This window comes from Copidosoma floridanum, unplaced genomic scaffold, assembly GCF_036245765.1.
Source record: "Copidosoma floridanum isolate Cflo_tuat_1 unplaced genomic scaffold, Cflo_Japanese_pri ptg000030l, whole genome shotgun sequence".
NCBI lineage: Eukaryota > Metazoa > Arthropoda > Insecta > Hymenoptera > Encyrtidae > Copidosoma > Copidosoma floridanum.
This window is the reverse complement of record NW_028321907.1, coordinates 7,930,439-7,951,463: the sequence shown is the minus strand read 5'-3', so window position 1 is coordinate 7,951,463 and position 21,025 is coordinate 7,930,439. Positions and strand designations below refer to the sequence as shown.

At 44.0% G+C, this 21,025-nt stretch overlaps 1 protein-coding gene across 1 annotated transcript in view; it reads left to right on the top strand.

Moving 5' to 3' along the window:
• Window positions 1-10,117: 10,117 nt before the first annotated feature.
• The window catches only part of toy (paired box 6 protein twin of eyeless), a 35,040-nt gene continuing 24,132 nt past the window's right edge, over window positions 10,118-21,025 (top strand). Inside the window, exon 1 of the mRNA XM_089596610.1 lies at window positions 10,118-10,245. Within this exon, the coding sequence (XP_089452736.1) occupies window positions 10,233-10,245 (13 nt within the window). The 5' untranslated portion in view covers window positions 10,118-10,232. The remainder of the gene's footprint in view (window positions 10,246-21,025) is intronic.

Here is a 21,025-nt window from a genome sequence, read left to right as displayed (position 1 = left end):
ATGAAGATGGTTTCTAAAGGGGAAAGTGAAATGTCAAGAAATTAATGTACATAAAATGTGCTTTTATGTATTTACATGCGTCGAAACGTGATTACAGTTATTTGCGTGAGGGTTCGTTGGTTGATGATTAAAAAATTGCTAGTGAATGTGTTTTCAAAGGTTTCTTTTTTTTCAATACGTCGTTGATTTTGTGTTTTAAATGTACATGACATAAACAGTTAGTGTTCGTATAGTGCGGATTTGATTAATAATTAAATATCAAAGTGTCATTGTATAGCTGAACTAATTTCTTACGTTTTTTTTTTTTTTTTTTTTTTTGTGTCGCATACAGGGATAAGTGGTTGTATACAATTTTGATAGGATCCTTTCAATTTTGAACAATACAAAATGAGGGTAATAATTGGAATTTTTTAAAATTATAATACCACATAAAATAAAAACTGGGATAATTAATGATAGTCAAAAAATAAATAAATATTTATTCATGTAGTTTTGACAACTTCTAATTTAATTACTTAAGTATCGAATCTTTTTTATATTTCTACATCATTTCGGTCCTTTGCTACCATTTTCAAATCTTTAAAAAAAATTTGTTTACACATCATAAATCTTCTAACAGAATAATAATCATCACAACAAAAGTAAGTATAAATATAATGCATTTCAGAACAAAACATGTATCGCATACATTTCATGTCGATTGTTATAAATACATGATTGTACATTATTCGAGCTCATTACAATAGTAAACTAATTTCAATCAGAATGAATTTTATTACTAACTAGTACTTACAAGCAAGGTTTTGGATACCAATTTTTATTATAAAAATTACAATAAAAACAATCGCACTTCACAATTTCCTTGCTTTCATATTTTCTTCTCTATTTCTAAATTCTACCCCAAAAATCACACGTCAATAAAATCCAGCGTCCGAAGATTAAACAAGATTAAGCGGTGGGATAGCGAATCGATTCCATCGGCACTGGCCCCCTCCCCATTCCCCACCGATGGCGAGGATTTGTAAACCATCCTTGGCCAAAAACTCGTTTTGCCGTGAGCTCCACATTGGATACAGATGAAGCGAAACAAAATCCTCTGATCTGGTCTTATTTACGTTCGTGAAGAGTGTGACCAGTGGTTCTTCGGTTTTTCATGCATTTTTTTTCCTCATGATTATCGTTGTTTGTTGTGAAAAAATTTTTATTCGAATACAATTAATTAGGTGCTTATAGAACACTGATTTGTAGAACTTACCTTTGGTTACACTTATGCTTATAGTATACCTCTGATGCAGGAATAGTCATAATTACTTATTTAACTGTTATGGGATAAAATTTCTCCTTAATAGAATATATTTTTTGCTACCACTTACAATGCCTATGGATCTTTAAATGTTTTTAGAAGTATTTTTTTGTGAGATTTAAGTTTACGTAAAATTTATCGTCTTAAGAGAGTAACTCTATTTTTGTTGAAAAATTTTTGATACTAAGAAAAACAATAAATAAATAAAATAAAATTACAAAGTATTAAAAAATGTACAAAATAATCGTCTCTACCTTTATTCTGGTGCTGTTTAACGTAACGTCGAGTTGATGTGAAAATTTCAATAATTTTACTTGTTTGTACAAAAGATAACTAAGACAATATGTTAACGATTTTAAATGATAATAAAATTACAAGGCACTCTCTTACAATATACCAAACAAAATAGCATATCTATCAAAGCAGCATCAAAAAATACACCACCAATAGCAATAACAGATACCATGAGATTGATGACAGATTCTTTTTATTTTACTTTCATGATTTTATTTATCTCATGCGTCTTTACAACAAAGAAACTTTCATAAAATTCATAAAAACAAAAAGCCGTATCACTATACTTTGCAGAGACAGAGTAACAATCACTTTAAAAGTATTGTACCCTTGCGAATAATACATAGATTGAAGGTACAATATCAGATTTTGTTTTTATTCAACGAATTGTTGATCACGTGCGCCATTCAACGATGCAGCAGTCCACAAAAAATCATAATAACAATAATAATAATACAACAAATATAACGACAAAAGATTTAATTTTAAAACAGCATATCCAGAAACAGTAAAAAGTGGTCGTCAAACAAAAGGCATTCAAACCCAAATTAACAATCTCTTTGGGAAAAATCAGTGACGTACAACAACTTTAAGCACAAAAAACAAAACCACTGCAATAGTAACGTACGAAAATTAACAGAAATAAAGCAGTAGCCGGACGTCCAATACTCACCTGTGTACTCGTCTCTTTCAGCAGCAACGACCAACTTTGAGAAATGTCACGTGAATCTGCTTACCGTAAACACCCTGGACGAATCCCCAACCAACAGCTCCTCAACAACAAGCAACAACAACGAGATCAGAGACAAGCCCCAAACCCCATGAATCGGAGAGCAACAACAGGGAGCCCTCCGACATCATTCTACAAACTCGGGTAGCAGCGTCGCGGCGCCGGGCGTCGTCGTCCTCGTAGCTGTCTCTCCCTCTCGCAACCCTCATCGTCCCCAGCAACCCCCTCCCCCACCACCGACCCACGGGGTAGTGCGCGCAGCCAGCACAATGGCGTCGCGCGCCCACCCGACCAATCAACGCTTCCCACCCACCCCCACTCTCGAGTATCCGCACCACGGATTCCCCCACCACTGCCCCAACAAAGCCACGCCCACCTCTCGGCCTGGACCCTCCTCCCCACCGATCTCGCGCCACACGGACTACTCCCCTCTCCGTTCCTGCGCTTAAAAAAAGGGAGCCGTGGGGGGGGGCTCCCCTTCGCACGAGTGTGTGTATCCTGGTATTGTCATCGGGAGCGACAGGGGAGGCCGAAGGATATACTCGCTGCAGAGCAGGACCAAGCGAGACGGGGGATCGTAGGCGTCAAGCAGATATCCGGAGAGAGAGAGAGAGAGAGGGACCCCCAATGCGCGAATGAGGAAAGAAACGAGTAGCACGGGCGGGGGGGGGGGGAGCCAAGTTGTACAGGCATAGGCATACCGAAAATCCAGCCGGCTCCCGAGCACGTGTATTCGTGGACACCTACGCGCGCACACAAACACACGGGGCGATGCTCGAAGATCTCGCGCGCGCACCACATTAACAGGAGTCAGCAGCATCGGGCAGAGAGAGAGAGAGGGTGGTAGTGGTAGTAGTAGTAGTAGTAGTTGTTGTAGGATTCTCTCGGGTCTGGCTGGCGGGCCAAGCTTGAGCAGACTTGGCTGGTCAATCGGCCGTCGCGCACGCACCGCGGAGCAGCAGCTATCCCCATATACCCCATCGCCGGAGCAACTCAAGCCAACCGACCCAGCTGGCTCGTCGCACCGGGTCACATACAGAGAGGAATAACCAACGCGTCACTGCACATTAGCAGGATCGCCCTCTCTCCCGCTCTCTTTTTCGCTACATTGGCTCCTCATCCGCACGTGTACCGATGCTCATTGCGTTGGTCCACCGTCTTGGACAGTAGGAAAAGAGAAAGGGAATAAAGAAAGAAAACAACAACAAATAATAAGACGATACACAGCCGTGGCAGTTGGCGGGGCACGCGTTGGCCGCTCGCGTGTGTCATTGCGCTCACTGCTTCTGCTGCTACAAGGGGGTGGTCACGGTTTAGCAGCGGTCAACTACTCAATCGCGCCGAGCTTTCTGGCTCAGCCGGTCTCGCGCGATATGAACGACTGACTTGGCTGTTGTTGCTGCCGTGGGGGTGGTAGTTGTCGTGGTTGTTGTTGTTGGTGGTGGTTATTATTGTTGCTGTGGTGTCTCGTTATTTTTTTTTGTGTTGGTGGCTGTGGTGGTGGCTCACGTGTGGTGTTGTGTTGTCGAGCCCCCGTTGAGGTACGATCATGCGATACGGGCACGCAGAGAATCATCGGTAGGACGAGGAGGACTCTGGAGAAGTATGACATATCAAAATTGTCGTTGGTGATTTTGAAGTGATTTTTTTACGGGGACTGAGCTGAGAACTGAGGACGACAAGTAACCGCGAGTGGGGTTAAAAGTGCACCGAGGAGTTTGGGACGATTTTTTTCGGAGTTACTGTCCTGTCGTTGGTGTGTGGTCACGAGTCAGGGGTACCTCCGACAGCTAGAGCCCACATAGTACGAGCATCGTCGTCGCGGTTGGTGCTTCCAGCTGGTGACAGGATCCGGCCTGACCACGGCCATTCTCGACACGGTACGTACAACTTTCTCTACATACGTATGATCTATTACCAACCTCGATCCTTTTCACCTCTCTATCTACCCATCCCTTATCCTTAAGCTGGTGAAGTATGAAAGGGGGATGTAGAACTCTTTTTTTTATTTTAGAAGATAGTTACCCAATAATCATGGTTTACTCTACATCAGGTTTTTAGTCAGCCTTGATGTACTGCTTCGAGAAAAGAAAAAAGTTTTTGTCCTTCTCGTTATTAACATTACGCTAATACAAAGAATAAATGCAAAAGAGAATCAATAAAAAAGATATACTATGAAAAAATCACGTGTAACTCAGCAATCACAGTTTAATCTATGAATTTTCAAATATTGATTGACCGTAAGAAAAAAATTTGTTATTAGCAACGTTATTTACATTTTGCAACCCAAAAGCTAATAAAAAAATTGAATCAATGAAAAAAAGCGTATTGTCATACTATTCAAAAAAATCATGGGGGATGTTTTGGAAGGATATGCTTTTGTTGCAAAGGAAAAGTTGGATCATTGGCTGGGGATTGTTTCAATGAGATCGGTACCTGATTACCAAAGATCGTTCGAATGATAGTATGTATACCATCATTTGTACGTCTGCGATTAAAAAAAAAAAAAATAAATAAAAAAATAAAAAAGAAAAAAATCCTGTGACATGGGTCGTTTGTAGGTGAAACTCATTCAGTCACAAAGTTATTAGTCACACAAATGAAATGTGCCAACCCACCACTTGTGAGATCTACACGTGGACGAACGTTTACAAACGACACATGACTCGCAAAATATCGGCTCGCTAAGCCCAATGTACGACAACGTCGCGTAATAGTCATCGATCCACTGGCAAAAACGACAAAGTAATACAAGGATCCTCGATCGAGTGCCATAAATAATCACGCGACGCGCAAAAACAACGAAATCCCACTGTACGAGAGCCGAGAAAGCCACTGCCTCTTAGTCTCCTCGTCAAGATTACGGGACGAGCTGTTGGTTTATTCGATACACGCGCCCGAAATGCCAAAAGAAAACAACAAGCCCAACTCGAGCGTATAGCTTCCGAATAATACAAAGATGGGTATAATAGAGCCACGGGGCCTGGAGCGCCTCGCTAAGGCGGGTCGAGGCGCCACCGAGTTGTTGTTGCGCTTGCACCGTTTTGACTTTGTGCTCCTCCACGTTTGTACCTGAAGAGTTGTTTTCTCCTCCTTTCGCGAGATAATCAGCATCGGAAAACATCATGCCCGATCGGTAGTGCATTTTTCGAGCCCGTGAGATGCAGGGAAAAAAAAAAGGCAAGGCGCGCGGGATTAGCCGGACTTTTTTTTTCCCCCTCGTCGACAGGGCGCCGTATAATGTCATGATGAATGGCTGTCGTGTCCTCCGTCCCTCGGATCCGCCCTCCTGCCCGTCGTCATTGTTGTCGAGGAAAATTTGGCTGTGTGCTGACGGCGGCTTTTCACCGGCCGTCGGAACCCGCCTTGGCATTCTCTTTCGTTTCGGCTCGTTGGGACCGGCCTGGTGAGCATCTTCATTCTTGCGGGGGCTATTTCGATTCGGTGCTGAACATTAAGTTAGAGTTATTCACTTAGTGCTAGGGATTTGAGGACTTATGCAATACATCATGACTATCGGTACGTGAATTTTATGAAATATAATATGTATCAACTAATGTACAAAGTGTGAGGACAATAGAGGACTAATGCGTCTAACGGTAATAAATAAAACTTTTAACAGTACGTGATAATTTGATAGTAAATGAATTTCCGAGTGAACTTTGTTACAGTTGACAAGTAAAACATGGGTGGAGCAAACTTTTGTTTAGTAGCTTAAGTATCGTATGACAATCTGTCATTCGTGATAAATCGTACGGAAACAAACTTTTAAGGAGATACGTTTGTAAATTTTTTTTGTAAAAAATAGAAAATAATAGTTAAGGCGAAAGCCTTACGTAAATATATTTACACAAAAAATTCATAAAGACATACTTGATAAGTATATTAATTTTACGAAAATGCAGGAACAGTAGACAAGTTTTGGGAGTTTCATTATGTTCAAGTGAGTGGTCCATTTTTTTTATTGCTGACGTTGCTCAAAAAATCAGATGAAGAATGATAAAACTTTCGTTAAAAGCTTAATAAAAATTACGGTTGTATTTTGGCATGAATATCAGATGTGGTGTGAAAAATTATTTACGTTAAAATGATAGTATATGCTCATGCAATACGAAACCCGTTGGTTATCATCTAAGTATACGATAAACAATCTCTTGCAAAAACACTTTCTTAAATCAGCTTATAATTTACACCCAATGAAAATAATTACTACTGAATGATGTTGATCTTTGTTTGCTGTCATCTAATATCCATCTAGTATTATTTTTCCAAAAAGTAAAATTGTATTCTTTGATCTGCAAACTGCTAAAAGGCATTCAATCAACTCACGCTCAAGTCCTCGGACAAGCAAGTTGTATTTATTTTTATGTACTGGCTAGTCACGGAAAATTATTTTCCAAGATAGAAAAACGGTCGGGGTTTTATAAGATATACGTCAACGCTGACAAGAGCGACAGCACTACTGAAAAAAAAAAAAAAAAAAAAAAAAAAAAATTACCTAGAACATACGACGGAACGCCCGAGCGAATTTCATATTGAAATTCTCCTCGATGCTCAAATTTCAATTTCAATTAGAGCAACGCGGCGCTTGTAATATTTCCTGGTTTAGCATATCGTGATAAAAAACGAGACGCGCGACACGAACATTCGCTTTCGTCGATTAAAAAATAGCGCGCGCGTAATACACCACTCACAACTCGAACCTCGTCTTTTTCACTTCCACCGAAACGCTATCCATCGCGCAAAAAGGATGGATCAAGGAGGCTCAATGTAAAAAAAAAAAAATTAAAGTATACACGACAAGCGGCTGTCTTTCATCTGCAAAACACACGGGAGAAGCAAGGAAAAATCAAAAGCAGCCAAAAAAAGGGCACGTGTATGGCTCTTGGCGCGTTCGACGCCTCGCCGTCCGAAAATTAATTATATTCGCACCCACGGACCGGAAAACGCTCCTTCCCAATTCGCACACCGACAGCGCCAAGTCCGCATGTGCATGCGGGGGTTGTTTGCCCACCCGCCCCAAGTCCACGAGGGGGGAGCACCCGCGAACGGCGGTGGTGGCAATCACGTGTGCAATCGCGTGCAACTGCATCGAATTATTATAATAATAATAATGCGAGCTTTTATCTAATTACTCTATGCGAACCGGCGATGCGTGAAACGACGACTAGTCCGCACTGGTTCTTTTAAAGTGCAGGTGGGGTACGCGATTCTGGGTGTATTGTCAGTGCACGTGTGTGTGTGTGTGTGTGTATGCGATGCTCAAATTTCAACATCAGTCACGTTTATCGCTATGGTCTATTTTTTTCCCCCTACGTTATTCGGAAAATGCAAACACAACAAGAAATAAAAAAGAGAGGGAGAGAGGAAATTCCCGGCTAAATACTTAATTGTGATTTTCGCCGGGAGCACGCCAGCTGGGCACTAATTGAATTTCCATTAAGTTTAGTTAGGCTCCTTGGTTCAGACCGAACTAATTAGAATACGAGTTTTCTGGGGGGGAGGGCACGAAAAAGAGGGGGGAAAAATGAAAAAAAAAAAAAAAAAAGTTTTAATTGCGGGCGCTTGGAAGCCCGACTGCCGAGCGAAAACTTTGGGATTAAAAATGCGAAGCGATCGTCTTGCCATTACTTTTTCACGCGAATGAAAAAGTTGTTTTTCGACCGACAAAGTTTCACTCTTGCGTGTCAAAAGCAAACAACCGCTTGGCGATCGCGAGATTAGTACTTTGCGTCCGTCAACGGTACCATTTTTCATTAGCGACAGAAATAGTCACACTTTATGCTATATTGACATTTGCACCTGATGCCCGTCAAATAAAACCAAATTCCAAAGCACAGGAAAGGAAATCTTTACTGGTGCATTTTTATAATACCAGCAGTTCACCTCGACATTAGCAAGGACAGTCGACACGTTGAGTCTTCCCTTACACACACAGCAGCACCAGTAGTCACCGAGTCGAGAGACAGCGAGACCGTAATTTCGTTATACGACCGCCGCTGCGAAGCGGAAGCCGTTAGCAGAGAGCCAAAAAGACGTCGTCGTCGCGCATACACCTCTATATATACGGTAGGGAGCTTCGCTTTTAACGACGGCGTTAGCGCGGAGAGAAAAGTCGACCGTGCGGTGCGCGCGAAAGGAGCTGCTCGGCTTTTATCGCTCGTGGGGGGGGGGGGAGATTTTTCTACAGGTTCCTCGCAGCTGATGCTGAAACTTACCCCAAGGAAATTTCTTTGAAACTTTGTAACTATGGCTTCAAGTTTGCGCGTAAATATTTCTCTCTTTTTTTCCCCCTGTCAAGGACCTGCCACAAAATCACAAGAAGAGGTTTTATCGATTTTTACATCCCGTCGTTCAAATGTACAAACAAATTTCTAGATTGAGTACCCTTTACTTGTGTCATCCCCCTAAACTGGGAGCTCCACCAATCGTCAAAGTACCAACTCTTCGAGACCATCTTCTCCCTTAAGCACGAAAAAAAGCCAAAGATCGGCTTTTAAGGGCGCTAGTGCAAGCCCAGGTTGGTGTACAAAATCCGATACACAGAGGCCAACGACGATCGCGCAGGAGTCACCGTAGCCCGACTCCCCCGTTCGACTCCTCGAGCCCAAAGCTATATTATACCCTTAATCACATCGAGCTTTCCCAAAGAAATTTATGAGGCGCATTACACGGGCCGCTGGCTGCGTGATTTTCCCTCGTCCGTAGCGCTCTCCCTGTATAGCTAGCAGCTCGGGGGGGGGGGGGTACACACGGAGGAGCATTGCTTTCTGCCGGGCGATAAAGTTTCCCGAACGATTCGATTAAAATGAAAATCGCTGTCACCGTAATCCCCATCAATTTACATGGTACAACGTTTGAGAGTCGAGATGACGCTGCTATACACGCGCGCACACGGAGCCGGCCACGATGACGCGTGAAATATAGTCGCCACGCAAAACAAACAGTCGCCCTCCCTCCCCCCGTTGGTTCTGATGCACTGTTGTTGCGTGTATATCTGTGCCTATACACGTGTCGCTGAGAGGGATTACTATGCGCGAAACAACACCCGAGCTGGCAGTGGTCGAATGGTTTTAAACGGCGCTTGGGATGGCTTTTTTTTTTTTATTCATTCACTTTTCCTCTCGCGAGCGGATTTTTTGGGGGCGACTCGATGCTGTCCACGCCTACCCCGTGGGACATTGCTGCGAGTGACGTTGTCACCGAGAGGGAGGTTGCATTTTTGTTCAACAACACGGTTTGGCAGGTGGTTTATGACATTTGCCGCTTTGTTTACTGTCAAGTAGTCGATGGTTGCGTCCACTTCGATCTCAAACCACACTTTTTTTTTTTACAACTCAACTGGAACATAAAGTATTCTTTGGGGTAGGCTAACTGAGGTAATTAACTTAACAAGTATCACGGAGTTATATTTTGTGGTCATACAAAGCCGACTTTACGTGTAGTTGCTCAAATGAAAATGACTAACAAAAATCTGTATTTTCCGAAAACATTGCTATCCTTCATTACAGTTAATAAAAAATTGTTTTAGCCTCTCATACCACCAGCTTACACCATGATAAAAATAAAGACATACCTCTTAACTATCGTCAACATGCGCATACCAAATAGTCATATTTCACATATAATATAAAAAAAAAAAAAAAAAAAAAAAATAGAAAACTCTGTATTGTCAACTAATCGTTCTGTTTGCAGCATTGTGTTAGTGTGGCCGGGGGTGGTGGCGCCGGGGGCGGCACCACTGTCGCCGGGAGCGATTCGGGCCCTTCGGATTATCCACCGAGCGTCGCTGCGGCGCGCAACCGAGAGGCGGCCGCGGTGGCGGCGCTGCACGCAGCCAGGACCCTGTTGGGCGCGGGGGTGGCTAATCATTGCTCGTCCACCCCCGAGCCGCCCTTCTGGAAGATGCCTCACAAAGGTCAGTATTACTCCCCCTTGTATACTTTATTCTCCCCCCCCCCTTTTTTTTTACACCCACCTGTGTGCGAGCCCACACCTTACACGTACTTTTCATCCCTTGTGCGCATTTGTCCGTTAAACCCTACACCCGTTCGATACATGGAGCTGGTTTTATCCGATTTATCGATGGTTAATTTTAACTTTGTACACTCTCGACGTTGTTTATCGCGTGAATCAGAGCACTGATGGATTTATGAGTTGACTGTAGAATAATCAATATTTTTAAATAATACACGTCACATGTGTAACACGAGTTGATTGTAAAAATTTTGCAGTAGTTAAATAATACCAAAAAGATCAAAGGTAAAAAAAAATTTGATATTAAATTTATTTTATACAATAATATTAGTTATTGTTGATGGTACAATTACATGAAATCTTAGTCTCGTCCTGATTTCATACATGGAACTATGCAATAAACTAGATTTGGTATCTTTATTCGGCTCTGATTGAAATAACCATAAGTCACTAAATCAACAATTAACCAATGTCTGTGAGATTAAAAGAAAAATAATGACTTTGCAAGCTGGGTATTATTTTTCACGTGCTAGCTAGCAGTGCGGGCTAAACTTTCAGCTTACTCTGATTATGATTACAATGCAAACGGTACACGTTGAACAACGACATAAAATGTTAGGTGAATAATAAAATCTAAAATCGAACAGAAACCATGATGTACTGATTGTACAGGCACAATCCCACGCAACACTTTCGAGAAAAAGTAATAAAACACTGTTCATATCAAACTTACCCTTCTTTCATAACATGACAACGAAAACACGAATGAAAAGCCAACTGAAAGTCATTCAAGTAATCCTTAATTGATGTTTAAACGTTTCAACCGACGTACATTTCTATCAACCGCAATATTGAGGTAGAAAAAAAATGGAACTCTCACTCACGGGGGAAAGAAAAAAACGTCGAAACCTCAGCATAGCAGGCAAAAAGCAACGTCTTGCGGTTCGAGAAATTAGCCTCGGTGATTCTTCAAGGGGCTCGGCAGAGCACACCCACACACATACCCAGTCAGCCTCGCGAGTTCTCCTTCAAGAGGGCAAGGAAGCGGCAACAACGTCACTCCGTTGGCAAATAACACCCCCACCGCTAAATCCTAAAGGTGAAAACAGCCCGGGGGTGAAGTAGAAGACGCCTGCGTGAGGCGTGCAGTTACATAAGCAGATAAAGACACACACACCTCCACGTGTATATTTATGGAAGGAGAGGAGAGGGGAGAGCTTGCGGTCACCCCCTTCCCACCCAAGTTAGCCCTTGTCGTTTTTGCTTGGCTTCTGTCGGGCCAACAGCCCCTCGCGCGTTCTTGTGACCCGCGCCACCGTCGCGTATCACCGCACAGCGCGACACGTCGAAAACGCTCTTCCCTCCTTCTTTGCTTCCTATCCGTGCTGCGTGTACCTTCGTATGGCCATCGTCGCCGCGAGGCTTACGCGTGAGCATGTAGACTCCACGGCGTTGTCTTTTTTTTTTTTTTTTTTTTTTTTTTTTGTATAATCTCGGCAAACTTGGTTTTTTTCTTCCACCCTCCACTGTAATGTCGTTAAGGGGTCGGCTGTTGGCAGGTAAGCGTTCGGGTCTTCTTCGTTATTTATCTTTTAGACGATAGTGGTTGGAGGGAAGGGTTGAGCGTAGTACATTGTAATATTAGGAAAAAACGCTATGAATCACCAATAAGAAAAGTATAAAAGCTAGGGCCTATTTTTAAATTGTCTCTCGCCCAACTAGATTATTTTTACGTATCATTCGAAGTTGTCATCTTCTGGCTGTACCAATTGGAGTAAGGCACAGATGTGGGATGGATGATCTTTTAAAGCTTTTAAAGAGTCTCCATCGAAATAACACATGAACCTAAATTGTTTTCAGAAAGCATCATTGGATTATTGAGAAAAAAAAAAAAAAAAAAAAATTATGATGAATTTAACGCACATACCAGCACGTCAGTCAAACCAACCACACGTGCGTCAAGGAATCAAAGAAAGAAAGAAAGAAAGAAAAGGAATCATCATCCACGCATTAGCGTTGGGGCTCGAGCCACACGGGCGCTTTTTTTCCCCGCCAATTCGAGTCAATATACACCGGGAAGGCGAGCCAACAAAAGCAGCGTCTCTTATAATACAGGGTGGCGCCTATACGTTACGGGGGACGCGTGAGTACGAGTGTATATCGCGTTACACGCCAACAGACCGCAGCCTGAGCGTCGTACACCAGCAACGTTGGAAAGAGACAGAGAGATGAGGTGCAACAGGAGACGCGAGAACCCGTGCGTCGTAAGGTAAGGAGGAAGGGAAAGGGAGCGAGTTCCCCTGGCTTGCTTTTCCTTAACGCACGTGATTGTACCCATACTTGCTCCCAGAGGAAGGAAAAAAAGTTGCATCGGTGCCTTGCTTACTCACCTAATACCGTAAATGGAAAGAATAGAAACGGGGGTTGATACGAGGCTCCGTTCTCCAGGTAAGCTCACGGACCCCTCGTTCGAGTGGCTTGGGGTATCGAGTCCCGGTGTGGAGCTTCCATAGGATACCTATTTGTATCAACGATCCCACGTGGGCTTGCTCCTTAACATTACGCGCCAGAGAAAGGATGTGCGAGAGATGACGATGAAAGTGCTGTTTTGGGATTGAGAAGCAAAGGATTTTTGAAGAGTGGAGCACATGAGTTCCGTGTACAGGGAGATGGGAGCACGATCGCTAAGGCGGTAGTAGGTACTTGTGAAAGACGGTTCGTTGGGTTCCGGATGAGAGGTGGTAGATGGAAAAATTTCTCTGGTAAACATGTGCATTCTTATAAAATCTGTTGAATAGAGACGACAATTTGTTGAGATTTCCGTGACCGCAGCTAAGGGTAGTAAATTAAACATGTATTCCACTCGAGGAATCGAAAATCTCGTGAGTACTTCGAGCTAGAAGAATCGATTAGCTTTCCAATGAGCGCAGGAGCAACCAAAAACCATGGAGATAATCGCGTTTCAGTAGCACCACTCGCGCATAGTCTGGCACCCGCTGCCAACCCTCGAACAACCATCACGTATACAACGCTAGGAGCTGAGCAGTGGAAGCAAAAGCAGAACATGCGATGATGAGAATTCATGCCCGTCTTGGTATTTTCCAGCCCTCTGCGTCGCACTCGAGCGTGCGCGAATGATACATTAACCCGCGCGTCACACGGACTGAAATATACCACCTGAGTACTTACGCGTAGGTACTAGTCGCGAGACAATGAAAAAACAAGGGGTACACCTGCATACGATACGACACCATTGTACACCCCTCGTTGAAGCCATGGATAAAAATATAACTACAAGAATACACACGTATGCATCAAGGGAACAGTGAATGCAGGCACAGAGCCACTGGTGCAATACACTCAGTGACTGGGGCGTAGGTACAGGTGTGTCAAAGGTGGAAGGCTCACAGAGCCTGCCACCACAACCACATACCTACCCCGGTAATGAATTCTACCCTCTGTCGCCTCGAGCACTGTTCACCGCGATTCAACTCATTAGAGAATGTTCCCCGCGTCATCTTTGATGTAGACGTCGCACCCCCCGCACTTCTGTATATGCATGTATATATAATCATCCATTATGCCTCTCTATCGCGTACATAATAATATATAGGCGTCTACGCGTCTGCGCAAAATGAAACCCAAGTGACGACGCGCCCTCCGGCGTATCTCGTCTTCCTCTTTATTTCCCAATATACATACGTATATGATGTACACAATTCGCGCCCCCTCAGACGCGGGTCTTGGCTCGTAAGAGTTTGTGTGCGCCATGTCACACGGGGCATGTTGAGTTTAAAGTGAACGAGGCTCCCTGGTATTTTACGCCTTTGAGGCTTGGCACCGGCGAATGTTTCTCCTTTATACGAAATAGTGAGGATTAAATCGTCACCATTGAGTTGGTTCTGTGGATCGTGGTGTAGGAAACAGCTACTTATCACAGCTCGTGGGGGTGGAATTTTCATCCTCGAAACATGATTTACAATTGTTTTTAAAAATTGTTTAGCTTTGATGTGACATTTTTCTGAACTGTTGTGTATTTTCCCCGTAATAATCGTAATCGCGACAATCCCGATGCATCCGTCTCCGTCGCGGATTGATAATCTTAATTACGAATCAACGTTGATCCCATTACGGCGGGCGTGGAGCTCAACGATCGTCCACCCGTGCGAAAAGCACACACGAACAAGCGGAAAACATCCGCAATTGCCATTTCGAACTTTTTCAACTCCGGGCGTGGGATGGGGTTGTTTATAAGCCCCCCCCTCCCCGATAAATTGAATCAAACAATTACAGCAGCGGTGGCAGAGAGAACTCTGCATGCAGTCAATGCTGTGAGTGTGTGTGTGTGTGTGTGTGTGGGCACACGCGGAAAATCAGAGAAACGCGGCGTTTCGGCTAATCGGCACCACCCGGGATAACAGTGTACCCACACGTATAGCAACAGAAGTGGAGGCTTTTGCGTTTTATTCCGTGAATGGGTATACAAGAGCTTCGCTGCATCGGTTGTGCACGTATACCGCGGTCTATTATGCAGGCAGTTGTGATGTATTTGTTTGTATATGTGTGCGGCGTGGAGCGGCTTACGGTTTATAACACCCCCCCCTTCTTTTCCACCCCTTTTCACAATGTCGCCACCCCGAGGAATCTAATTATCTGTTATCGCGCTCCTTCGCGTGCAATCGCATTCGCATCCACGGGTTATTAGCCAACGCGGCCAGCTTTTTTTCCCGATCGTGCTCTCTCATGGACAATGAGCTGCCTACGTTTGTCTCTCTCTCTTTTTTTTTTTTTTTTTTTTTTTTTTTTATTCTTGTCTTTTCCTCATTGTGGTTGCACGCTATCCTCTGATTACTCATTTCGTGGTTTTTTCGAATAAAGGAATGCAGTTAATCGTTTCGTAACTACATTCATGACAATTGAATGGGACGGTGCTTTAACTTGACAATCCATTCAGAGATTGCCTGAAAATGGGACACGCTAAACCAACAATTTTTTTTCCCTATACTATACATAAACTATTATAATGCCACACCACATTTTATCAGCTGACCATTTGACCGACTCCCATCTCAATTGACCAAGTGCTTGGTTCTTCCACTCCAACTCATTCGCACGTAATGTCTGTAAGGGTATGATGGGATTGAACGGAAAACGCAATTGTTCCGTGTGTAACTCTTGAACTCTTGCTTTACGCCTTTCGCCGAGAGAAAACCTCGGCATTCACGCGAGGGGGATGAAAAACACAGAGCGGGAGCTATACGCACTGCACCAATGAGGCTCTTGGCCAAAACTCGAGTAAACAAACTTGGTGGAGGGTGGGGGTGGGGGAGAAAATAAACCTCGACGGCAAAAGTAAAACGACGGGGAAAAAACAAACCCCACACTGCGAATAAAAGCTGAAAAAACGTGCAGGTGTGCGACGATGACTGTGACGACAAAAAAGGCGGGGGATAAAAGTGGGCAAAGGAAAAAAGGATCGAGGCAAAAGACGGTGGGAGGGGGGGGAGAAGTGGAAGAGGTGGCTAGTGAAGGAAAAGAAGAAAAAGGAACGAGAGAAGGGCGCGGGAGGTGGTGGTGGAAAGCAGAAACTAGCAAAGGTACGCATGTCGCGTGAGTATACGTGTGGAGTGGGTCGCAGTGGCAAAGCGTCGCGACGTCGTCGTGCGGCAACTAGCACTATAGGCGCACCCACTGTACGAGGTATATATATGTATACACGTATAATACACGTGCACGCGGCTGGGATTTAATCTGTGTCCCGTTTCACGCTCAGCCAAGTGGAACCTTTTTGCCTCTCACTTTGCGGCAAAGGCCGAGCCTCACTTACTCGCTCGCTCGCTCGCTCGTTCGCGCACCCCGTCGTACATATTAACGTGAAATTATAAATAAAGAACAAGTGCTGCCGATGCCAGAGCGAGGCGCCTTCTCCTTTCTCTCTTCCCCTGCCGTTCTCTTTCTCTCTCTCTCTCTCTCTCTCTCTCTCTCTCTCTCTCTTTACTCGTTTTCGCTCGTTTTCGCCCGTTTTCTTTCTCGCTGTATCCACCTCGTCTACGTGTACCCAGTGCTTGGCTTTGAACGAACGTGGATGATTTGCACTGTTTTCCTCATAACCTTGGCCACGTGAATTTGTTGAGGGATATCCAGTTAAGAATAATACAATTAATCCCTAGGCTCATGGTTTAAGAAGATTCATCTGCACTGATTATTTATTAATGATTATGTTGAATATCAATTCCACATTCCTTGGACTTTCACCACTGCTGCATCCCCATGTTATTTATGTCTCTTCATATACTAGTTCTAGTAACTTTCTGGCAGTTCTTTGATTATCTATTCTGTGTCTATTGAAGTTGAAGTTTGTCGTGTTCACTGTTTTTCCCTAAAAACTTTTTTTGCCCATGTTTGGATCAGTTCCTTAGTTTTATAGCTAAAAGTGATTGCTTTTATTTAACCAGCATTGATTTGGTTTTTCACTACGATATTTACTTACCAAAATATGAAGCTTGGATGCTTGAATGACTGCTTTTGGGGGTGAACACGTACCTGAGCCTTTACATTTGCGTAAAGAGAGCCCCTACATACTCACACTAGTTACATATGTGTGTAAAAACTGTGATAGGATTAGTGGCGAAAGATAGGGTAAGAGGCAAGGAAAAAAAAGGAGCAAAAACGGCAGATAATGAGAAGAGGAGAGCAAAAGACAAGGGAGACCGTAGGGAGGACTCATAAAAAACTGTACGAGGGTGGGAGGGGAGGAGGGAGAAAAGGTTCGATCCAAAAGCCGCAACTGACAGAGAGAGAGGAGGTTGTTGCTTCGAAAATGCTCTTCGTTGAGGGCCCCGCGGGACTTCAAAGAGTTGACCGCCACGACGTGTCTCGTCCTACAGCTCTTTTCGGTTCTGATTGAAGACTTTGATACGCGCGATCGCGCTCGAGTTTCCTGTTACACACTACTTTTGGAATATTCAAAGTACGGTTTTGGCTTACATTTTCGGGTTTTTCATGAGAAGTGACTATTGAGCTCGACCGAGCTTACACGTATTAAAATCCTCCGTTCGATTTTACCAGCAGCTTTTTCCCTTGGACATCTCGCTGTGGCGTTCTGGAACTTTTAGCTTTTATTGATATTTTTTCTTTTGTTTTTTAGTGATGACAGAGTAGTATATGATTGTGTCAACTTTTGGCAATAGTATGTGTATATTTGGAGGATAGTTGCATAGATGTGAAGCTGTCCAGCGATGGCTGTGTGAAAGCCTGAGGAGGTGATTGGAGAAAAAAAGTACTTACCGATTTGTGTGACTCGAACTACACGTCAATGGAGGAAGACTATCTTTTCTCGCGTCAATATTGTTTTTCAAGATTTCCTGACATCGTTGACAGGTTTTTGGCATAACAATTAGTTGAAAAAGTACAGGAAAAAAAAAAAAAAAAAAAAAAAAAACGATTCGACAAACAGGCCTCTCTCGAAATAAAATATTATTCATCCATCATTTTTAAGAACGTAATTTGTTGGAGCACACCCAGGGCGTTAAAATAAATGGGTCGAAAAATTTGTTCACCCAAACAACACGTGGTAATGGCTTGGAACGAAGGAGGAAAGGGACGAAAGAAGAAGGGGCGCTCTGGTTATCGCGATGCAAAAATTTTTCTCCCCATAGTCTCGAACGCGTGGTGCGTTTCGCCTCATTATCGGTTACCTTTTACATATACTTGCTCTGTATATTTCTTTTTGTTTTGCAAAAAACTCTCTTCGCCTACATCTGTCTGACAGAGAAAGGGGGGGAGGCAGAGACAGAGTGTCATCGGTCTCGTTCGTTCGCGCATAAATTAAAGCCAAGCCACAAAGGCGCGCCGCCGCGAAATCGTCTGTCAGGGAATCAAGATGGATAACCCGCTCCCAATCGCTCACTCTCGGATCGGATGAAAAATAATGTGTATGCGTGCGTGTATGTACACAATTAGCTGAAGCTGCACTCGGCGATGGAAAAAAAAGTGGCTCGACTTTCGTGTTGCTGCGCTCGGTGACACTATAAAATTAATAAATAAATAAACAAGCAAAATACACCACACGCGCACTTGAGCCGAAAGTGGAGGAGAAGTAACCGAGAGATTATAAAGTCGGTTGGTCGGGCGCTCGCGTGCACGAGTACGTGAATATTCATTCGAGATCGGAAGCGCACAAGAGTGTGTGGATGTGTGCATGCACCGGCGGCCTCGTCGTCGCGAGAATAAAGAATCTTTTGACGGAAGAACGAAAGAGATACGTGGAGGGAAAAAGAGAGAGAGAGAGATCATCGCTTTGATCGCCGCGGACATAATACCTTTACCGGCTCGACATTATGAGGCTATCTTTGATCGCGGCGCTCGTTCTCTGCTGCTGCTGCTGTTGCTTTGTGCTTTTTGTAATCGCGATGGACAAACGGTGAATGGGACGCTCTTTCGTTTCCCTCCCCCCTCCTCGTTTTTGATAAACAAAAAAAGAAAAAGAAGGAAATAAAGAGCACTGCGCCGGTTTTTTAAATGCCATCCGCCGTGCGCGGCAGTGGGCTGCCATTATGCGCTTTTCAGCGCGCACTTCACCCCAACTCCCTTGTTTTCATTATATTCAAACTCCTGTGCAAACAAGCTGTCGCTGCGTCAAACGCTCAACTTGATTCCTTTCGTGCTGTTTCGAAACACGGTAGTAGCTTCTCTCTTTTTTTTTCTTTCTTTTTTTTTTTTTTTTAAATGAATGGAGTGAATGGTTACTATGTTTAAAGAAGGTTTTCATTGCTCAAAGTTTTCACAAATATTGCACCATGATGGGCCATTCAATTTAATTAAATAATTTTATACATGAATTTGAAGCTCAACGCAAAAGAGACTAATTAAGGTTAGCAGGAAATGTTATACTTATACGCTTTAACGTATTCTCAAGCCGGATAAATAAGGATTCACCGAAAGGTATAGAGAATATTTAATCTATTTTGTAAATGTTTACAATCTACTATTGAAGGTCCTTTTTTGCAAAAGGATCCTCAATCGAGTTGGAGCCGCGATATACAGTAGGTTTTTTTTCCGCGGCCAAAAAGAGGTTCTCGAAGGATGTAAGCACGTGCTCGAAAGGACTTTTCAATCCCATCAAAGCACCACTGGAGGAAAAAAAAACTGCTACTCGTCAAGGGAGTTGGGGGAAAGGGAGAAAAATAAATAATTGGACAGCCGAGCGATGTATTTTCAGAGCCGGAATCTCGACCGCGGCACAAATTATAAACAGACCGCGATACTTTTGTCGAGAAATTCATGCCAATTACGCGAGTACGCACGCGGTGGAATACCCTTTGTGCGGTTCACAATTGGAGGTACACAATCCTGGCGAGAGCGCGTTGACTTCAAAGTTACTTTTGACGCAAAGTTTTGCCACCCACGAGCATTTTTTCACGCGAGTCCTTTTGAAAGTCAACGTTGAAAGAGACCATGTACGTTTTTAAAGAAAAATTGCGTGGTGAGAAAGTTAATTTTAGGGCAAGCCAATGTCCAACTTCGGCCTCGCAAATGATTATCATCCATACACGACTGCTTATTTCACGTAAACATTGGATACATATACTCTGGTTAATTGGCAAACGGTTCCCTCAAAGGGTAAACGGGTGGCTAAGAAACGATACAATTGACGTTTACTCTCATCATTTAACGAGTAGTCGCAAAGGCTTTGTCAAACTATGGGGTTTTTATCGTTTGTTTAGGATCAATTGTATCCCGTACAAAATCTTCCGGAAACCTACACACTCAGATATGCGATAGTCGTTAACTGCTACTGCTGGTGCGGAACGGTTACCCCCTGCAAGGAATTTTCAACCAAAAATGCCTTTCCTCGCAAAGCTTAGTAGATGGGCCTGCCGTTGGGCCATAGGTGCACCTACCCCGGCGGCAAATTAACCACAAAAGAGCCACCCCCAACTCTCTCTCTCTCTCTCTTGTGACACGTTTCTTTGCCATTTTTCCGTGCTTTGCGTGCAGCAGAGGGGGGGGGGAAAGGTAGTCGCGGGAATCAATGAAATTCGTTAATTGCTGCCGCGAATGCGTTTAGAGGCGCGAGTCGAGAGGCACCTCGGCCGGTGCGTCCCTTTGAGTCACGCGCGTGCCCTGGAGAGCCCACTCGCTTTGCCAAACCTTGTTCCCCCCTCCCCCCTGTGCCCCTTACATCCTCGCGATACGCTTCGCGCACTGCGTCAAAGGGGCCTGGAAAGACCGGCCGCGTGTCGGGGGATATTATTTACCGAGCTGTAAGCGCGAGAAACCGCGCCGCCGCTTTTGCTTTCTGCACTTTGTCGCTCCACGCCATAACTAAACGTGGCCACGAGCGCGAAAACGCGAAGGTTCTTTGTCACTTGGTGGAGTTGAGGCTGGGGTATTTCGTTTTTGCGTTTTTTTTTCGCCACAGCGCTCTCAGGCCGCTGTTGTCGAGGTTTTGTTACGCGTGCGCGGGATCGAGCAGCAAGGCCTTTACGCTAAAATACTGTATTTAGTAATCCGTGGGTGTGGGGTTATTATAGAATCACTCGTTGGAATGACCAATAGCGCCTATTGCTGCATTGTCCATTGTTTGTCGCTATGGATCGGTGGGTTGAATCGTGAACGGCTGACCAAACTCGATTCGTACTACTTAAAACATCCGTACCGAGGTCAAAAAAGACGGTGCGTGGGCTGGCAATTAACCAAACGCGTTTCGAATCATCGTA